This window comes from Adiantum capillus-veneris, chromosome 29, assembly GCF_014529385.1.
Source record: "Adiantum capillus-veneris isolate H3 chromosome 29, ASM1452938v2, whole genome shotgun sequence".
Lineage (NCBI taxonomy): Eukaryota > Viridiplantae > Streptophyta > Polypodiopsida > Polypodiales > Pteridaceae > Adiantum > Adiantum capillus-veneris.
In genome coordinates, this window is record NC_140959.1 from 15,745,659 (window position 1) to 15,752,910 (window position 7,252).

Here is a 7,252-nt window from a genome sequence, read left to right on the forward strand (position 1 = left end):
ATATGAACTATAATACACCCTCCTATTGAGCTCACATGATACACCTACATACCTACAAGGTGCATCCTCAGGCATAAAGGCTCTAATTGTCTTCACAATATGACTCACAGTTCCTACATACATGAATAGTCTCCATAAATAGTCTCATATTTAATGCTGTCTCAAGAAAAGGAAAACTTTTGTTGCCAAGCAGAATATAGAGCATCATAATTTAATTGGAAATTAGTGAAGGAACCACAAAAAAATGAGTGGAGCTACCGCAATCTTGGCACATAGGTACCCAAAATAATCAAAGATAGTTTATCTCATTAGAAACCACACAACTAACTTGCCTTGCTTGCTCCCTGGTTACTACAAAAAGCCTATCCTATCGCTAAAGGTCGGAACTTACCTCATTAAGCATCAAATTTTTCTGTGATGTTTAAATACCTGAGTCAAGTCTTTATAGCATCCGATGTCAAATCTCTTAATTTCTTTTGACACATCTCCAGTATAGAAAATTAAAGCTTGTCTATAAGGCTTAGTTGGACACTGATTTGAAAATTAAATTGTTTCATAAGGTCACCCAAAGAGATTGGGGATGGAGAGAGATACTCACATCATCCCAGCATGAATGGTCCTATAATTAGTTGGCCTACCCAGTTGGGAATGGCCTTTTACAAAGTGTCTCAAATCATGAGAGATGCTATATAAAAATGAACAGGGATGCCTCAGGAAAAGCTGTTATAAGCCCTCTGGTATTAAAATCCAGAGGGTCTTCAGTTGTTAAAGTAAACATGATAATGTTCTATAGAACATTAAGAAGAAGAAGAAAACAAAGAGGAAAAAAAGCAAGGAATGAAATCTACATGCATGTCCTTGGGACCTCAAAGTAATTTAATTATGGTACTGGCACGAAGCTGGCTTATGATGATGATGATGAAAGCTAGGTCTCTTGAGCTTAATCCTGCAATCCTAAAAAATAATCTACATGAATGGATGATCAGCACCTGGGTTATATCCTGACATGTCATTCCACCCTCCACTATTCCAGTAATTGGCAGCTTGATCACCTGCATGAGCAACACTACTAGAAGCTGGTGCCTCATGCTGGTGTGAAGGCCACCCCTCTTCAGCCTTCGGAGACTGCATGCTATGAGCTGGCCTTAGCTGTGTGTATATCCTGCTGGGCCCTAATTCCATGTTAGCTTGATTCTCCATACCTTGATTACTCATCAGATTGAGCTTCTGGTCTGTCAGCAACTTCTGCTCATGTGGAATTATCTTGTTAGTAGCCCAATGCTGATGCTCATGATCAGCTACTGTGTTGAGGTTATCAAATGGCAAACTGAAAGCTTTGAAACCCATGTTCTGGTCATGCAGACTTGATGAACCTGCAGGTGCCGTCGATGAAGGCGGTGCCGCTGCTGGAGCTGTAGAGAGGTTCATACTGCTGTTAAAAGAGGTGTGCTGCATTAATTGCTGATGGTCAGTACCTGGAGGTGCAGGGTTAGCAGAAAGGTAGTCATGGCTAAATCCCTGCTGCAAATGGTGTAAAGGGAGAGAGCCCACATTGGATAAGTACTGGGAGGCTATGGAGGAGGGGAGGTAAGAGGCTAGCTGCCTGCTGAACAGGCCTGCAGCAGCTGCATGGGGAGGGGGGTGAAGCTCGTGATGGCCATGAGGCATGGGAGGAGGGGGGAGAAGGGACTGGTTGAGGAGGGGGTTATCTTTCATTAGGGGGTCATTGGGGGGTAGGTTAAAATAGAGAAGGTTATGGGGAGGAGGGTGATGATCATGAGGATGATTCTGCAGAAGGCTCAAGGGAGGAGGGGGCCTTGTATTAAGGGCATGATCACCAAAAGGAGAGAAGGGAGAAGGGTGGTGATCAAGGTGGGGATGAGAAAGAAAGCTAGTAGAAGAGGAAGAGGATATCAAATCTGATGGACCCCCTACTCTTTGCCTGCTTGTAATCCTCTTGTTTTTCCTGCATCCCCCGCCGACCGGCACATTCCTCAATGCTCCCCCCTTTGTCCAATATCTCCGGCAGCTCTTGCAGAAGTACCGCGGCTGTAACAAGCTGTAGTTATTGTAGTAGCAGAACTTCGTGTTTGCGGAGTCGCACCTCGGACACCTCAATGCAGGGGGTTGATTGTTATTGGGATTAGTGCTGGTGCTGTTTGTATTGGTATTGCTGCTGTTATTGTTGTTGTTGTTGGAAGGATTGTTGCTTAAGCTAGTGTTGTTTGTGTTATCTGTGTTCATATTATTCTGAGGTCTGATGAATCTTGGCCTTCCTCCTAGTTGCTTTGCATCCTGTTCATTTGCACCTAGGATTCCTGCCTTCATCAACTCCCTCTCTTGCATGGCAACCTGCAAATCACTTTACCATGAACCCTCTCATTAAAATAAGCATCTGAGCATCCAAATCTAGCAAGGTTAATGTTATCACAGCTATGACATGCTTCAAGAAAGCCATAGTATCAGGTATGAGAGGGCATCGACGGGAAAGTGTGTCTGCGATCAATTAGAGGCATTTTCGATTGTCCGCGATGTCACTAACAAAGCAGGCTCGCACGGTGCTCTACCACTAGTGTGCCAAGTGCCCTATGTTTTCAAGTGCGTATTTTGGTCATGTCTCATTGTGGCACTGAAATTATCCCATTGTTTAGAAAGTAACTGGTACACCCTTGAGCAGGTACATAACTGAATAGTGGAAGTCTTGTGGAAAAGACAGAAAAGTAAAAGGGATTTTTTTAACCAGAACCACATTCTGGTGAAGTAGTCTCATGAAATTATACAAGCACTATATTGATATTGTTTCACATGCATGGAAGACCCAAACTATCAACGAAACGCCGAATGGCGTTACATATAAATTAGTACTATATTAATCTTAATTGAAGAATTTGCATAGTAATTTAGGGCTTTGGGGCCTTTGCATTGGGCTATGCATCAGCTCATGTGAGTTACATGCTTTTTGAGGTGTATTCTAAAGGTGCTCTCTTTTAACAACCACCATCTAGCTTTTAAGCCAGAGTAGAGCAAAGAATATTGTGTGTGTACTTTATCAGTTTATGCATGAAAATTCCAAAGTTTAGCATCAAAGTAAATTTGTCCACTAGTTTACAAAACCCCATTCTGATGGTTGTGTCTCTGGCAGAAGATTAGGGTTCGAATCCCGGAATATCCAGCTAAAAAAGTAAACATAAACTAATAGCTCTCAAGCTTGAATATAGAAGAGATGAGCCAGTTACAAATTGTGTGTACTAGAAGCTTGTCCCTTTTTTCCTTGAGAGCTTAAAATTCAAATTTTGAATCAGCAAAGGCCAGGGTGCTCAAGAAGGTTAGGTGATCACTCAAAAGCTTAACTTCTAAGCAACCAAAAGTTTAGGAAGTCAGGGCCATTTATATGTGCTTCCAGCTGATTTTTATAGGGTAGATATCAGGGTTAAAACCTAAAATTGTTGGCAGTATGCATACCATTACTTAATCTAAAACTGTTACTACCATATATACCATTACTAGGAGAAGGGAAAGCTCAAAAGCTAGCATTATATTGTGTCTAATTGTAAGGTACAAAGCCTCATGTTTGAATTCCTAATGTTAAAAACAGTTTTAAGCTCACAATGCTGAGCTCTAAACAGTAGCAAACCAGCTCCTATTGAAATGAACCTTCACAATTAACCCACAATACTTGTGCCTAAGATGTATATCTTAATGCTTATGCTCATGCTTATGAAGTATATCTGAAGCATTCACATGACCCACATCAAATTCACAATCCTTTTTGCTCAAGAAGTACAAAAATGCTTTCAATTCTGCTTTCATGGAGGATGCATTGACATACTTTACTGTACTATCACAGATATAATTGTTTACAAGAAAACAATTGGAGGTTAGTTTGGGCCAAGAGAGCAGATCCCTCTGACGTCTAGTTCACATCAATCACCATCTCCTCTCAGTGTCACTCTTTAAGATCCCCTCCTTGCAAGAGTTCAAAGAGAAAAGAACAGAAAGAAGCAGCTGGTCCAAGATCTTCAAGCATTTATGAGGCCTTAGAGGATGAGACTATCATTTTCCATCTAGGCAGTAGTGAGTATGGCCTATATAAGAAGAGAATAAGACCAGTAAGGCTGACAAGGTACTTTTCTACAAGCATTGAAAGCTCTTAAAAGTGGTAGTAATTAGAGGGGGGGGGTGGGGGAGACAAAAAGAGGTTTTAACCTACAGAGGCAGTAAAGAGTGATGCACTTACTCTTGCATGGAAGAGACCCAAGTTGAAATAACTGCAGTCTGAGGTCAAGTGCTGTCTCTTCCAAGAAGGCCTTCTGTTATGGTTGTACTTAGGAGACCTCAGAAGCACAGCTGGTTGCAAATTTGAGTTGTAGAAATCTACAGTACCAACAAATTCCTGCCTTTGGTGAGTTTTTGGGTAGATTAGTATGAGAATCCACACCTAATTGTGGTTCTGGAGCTTGCTTGCTCTTAATCTCAAGCAAATATTCAGCAGCTTGTACTCATGATAAGCAAAAATTGGCACAATTCAAAGCTGTAGAAGTAACCATTTAATGCTGAGGATCCAAGTTGTAGTGCTCAGGCTCATGGGGGCATAAATAATTTTAATCCTAAAGTAGGGCTTAAGTTTCTGGGATTTTAATAATGGGGGGCATGCATGCATGATGTGTGTGTGTTTCAATCCACATTCAAGCTGTTCTGAATGATGGATTGGGAGGGCTGAGAATGATGATATAATTGGAAGGTTTTATTTTTGGGGGGGAGGGGGGAGGGGCAGGAAGTGCAATAATGTGGTGCTTTTCTCTAAGGTGCAATGATAGTCATGAGTCATGAGAGGGTTGGAGGGTAAAAAGACTGATGGGGGGCTTCCAAGAGTCTCGTGAGAGAGAGAGAGAGAGAGAGAGAGAGAGAGAGAGAGCACGGACCTGGCTAGCCCCCAGTGAGAGAGTGGTACTCAATTGGGTTGTTGCTGAAACCAGCAGATCTTAGAGCCACCTCTTGCACTTTGTGGGTTTGGAGGGTGCAACTTCTCTTTGTTGTCTGTTTGTAGCTATGGTTCCCTTCTGTGAGCTCACTAACAATACTCACAAGTCGCCATCTCCAGCTCTGGCATTCCCCCTAATTGTAACAAGCTTACCCTAAATTGCAATTTGCCCCCCCTCTCTGTGTCTCTCTCTAGATCTCCCTCTTCCTTTCCCCCTAGCTATCCCCTATGGCCTAAGGAGCACACATACCATTGCTATCTCTGTGTATCTATGATCAATCCATCTTTGACCTACAAAATCCTTTGCACATATCCAATTCCTTGTTTGAGGATCGTACCCTTCTTGACCCTCTCTACACACACTTTAGCTCAGATATGCTTTTCTCTCTAATCATCACTACAGAGCTCTGCCTTTGTGATGCCCTATATCCCCCTCTCTAATTTATGAGCTGACTATGATCACAGCATAATTTATGCAGTACCCTAAATTGTGCCTTCTAACTACGTCATGCTGATGTCCTGATCCAGATCCCCTGTTGCTCCTTTCACTGCAGGCAATAGACACTCTAACTCTAGTAAGCTCTCGAATGCTGCAGAGAGTAGAAAGGCTTGAACAAACCGAAAATGGCCCCTTGAATGGATAAACCTAAAAAACCCCAACAAGAGCACATTGCCTTGCTTGAAGATGGGGAAAAGGTAAATGGCTTTAACTCACTGAATACTCCTATTAAGAAAGGGACTAGTTAATGGCAAGCTTGCTACAAGTGGCGGTTGGCCGCCGATGGCGAGTTACCCGCTGGCGGTCCTTGCGCTCTCCTGCAGGCAGGGATGGGAAATCCTACAGCTCCTGCACTCACTATCAATGTCACATACAGCTACTAGTAGCTGCAAGGGAAGAGAGTGCAGTGTAATGAAAGCTAGCAGTGAAGTCACTCTCTCAATATTATGCAGGCAGGCCCTTCTCGAGCAAAAGACTGTAGTCGATGCTGCAGGCCTTATAAATGAAAAGCTTTCTTTTGCCTCCCCTTCTAGTGGATTTGAACACCATGAGCCAAGAGAATATTATCAAACTGAAAAAGGTAGTGTTAGTGAAATGGGGGAGGGGAAATAAAGTAAGGATTTAAGGGTCTGGAGCATGTGGTGAGAGGGCAGGTTTAGACAGCTAAAAGCCAAGGAGGGGAGATCAGCAGCTGCTTTTTGGGGCAAAAAGGATGTAGAGGGAGATCAGCTGCAGGCCCTGCTTAGACTCGAGCTTGTGGGGAGATATTGCTCATCATCATCATCAGCAGCAGCAGGAGCAGCATCCTCCCTTTCTTAACATTCTCTCCTCTGGGCTTAATGCCTTTTTTATTATCTGCTTTTGTAACTTTTGCTTTTTCTATATATAAAAATTGAGAGAGAGAGAGAGGTGGGGGGGACGAGGGGTGGAGGTCATTCGTTGAAGGAACTCTTATTATTAGAATTTAGACTCGGCAGAGACCAAAAGAGAGAACGTCGTCAGAGAGAGGTGGTTGTTCTGCAAGCTTGCTTTAAGTTGTAACTAATTTGACAGTGCGTGCGTGTGTGTAAAAACTGTGAGTCACCTCCCCCCGTGAGTGAAAGAGAGAGACGGGTGCACGTGTGTGTTGCAGCTTGCTTAGCAGCAGCAGCTTAAGGACTCATCCAACTCAAAACTCTATCGACGACTCACGAGATTTGAACTCAAGACGTATAAGAAGTAGGGGGCACTTCCAAGTTCCACCAGACGGAGAGAGATGGGTGCACGTGTATGTGAGAGACGCGAGAGCCGAGTCCCGACTCCTCTTGACTCCTGAAGGCTCTGAGAGAGAGAGAGAGAGAGAGAGTGTGTGTGTACATGTGTCAAAAGACAGCCGCCCATTGGCTCAGTGCCGATCCAGAGAGGCTACCCAGCTACAGCAGGAACGGAGACTTTTAATCATAATAATATGTTATTAATCAGGGTTCAGGATTTCAGAGAGAGAGGAGAGAGATGGATGCACGTGTGTGTGTGCGCGCGCGCGTGAACTTTGAAATTTTGATGATGAAGATCTACTGAACTGTGCCTGCGTGACATGTGTGTCCGGGAGCGAGAGAAGAGAGTCCCTAGGGAGACTGGGAGAGACTCACTGAGAGAGAGCGCTTCGCCTACTGGAGTAGGTCGCAAACAAAGGGGTAGAGAGAGAGAGAAAGAGAGAGAGAGAGGAGAGACGCAAGACATGCCAGAAGAGAAGAAAAGCAACAGCATGAACTGACGCGCAGCTGAAGAAGACA

At 43.6% G+C, this 7,252-nt stretch overlaps 1 protein-coding gene across 2 annotated transcripts; it reads right to left on the reverse strand.

Moving 5' to 3' along the window:
- Positions 1 to 716: 716 nt before the first annotated feature.
- LOC147418814 (uncharacterized) lies at positions 717 to 7,050 on the reverse strand. Of its 2 annotated transcripts, none has more exons than XM_086505371.1 (3): positions 4,923 to 7,050; positions 4,238 to 4,374; positions 717 to 2,362 (listed from the first exon to the last, which is right to left on the reverse strand). In XM_086505371.1, the coding sequence occupies exons 2-3, from the start codon at positions 4,243 to 4,245 to the stop codon at positions 967 to 969; spliced, it is 1,404 nt and encodes a 467-aa protein (XP_086361497.1). In that variant the 5' UTR covers positions 4,246 to 4,374; positions 4,923 to 7,050; the 3' UTR covers positions 717 to 966. The 2 variants fall into 2 exon arrangements, with proteins under 2 accessions (XP_086361497.1, XP_086361498.1); XM_086505372.1 differs by having other exon boundaries at positions 717 to 2,352; positions 4,923 to 7,048.
- Between the last annotated feature and the right edge of the window lie 202 nt (positions 7,051 to 7,252).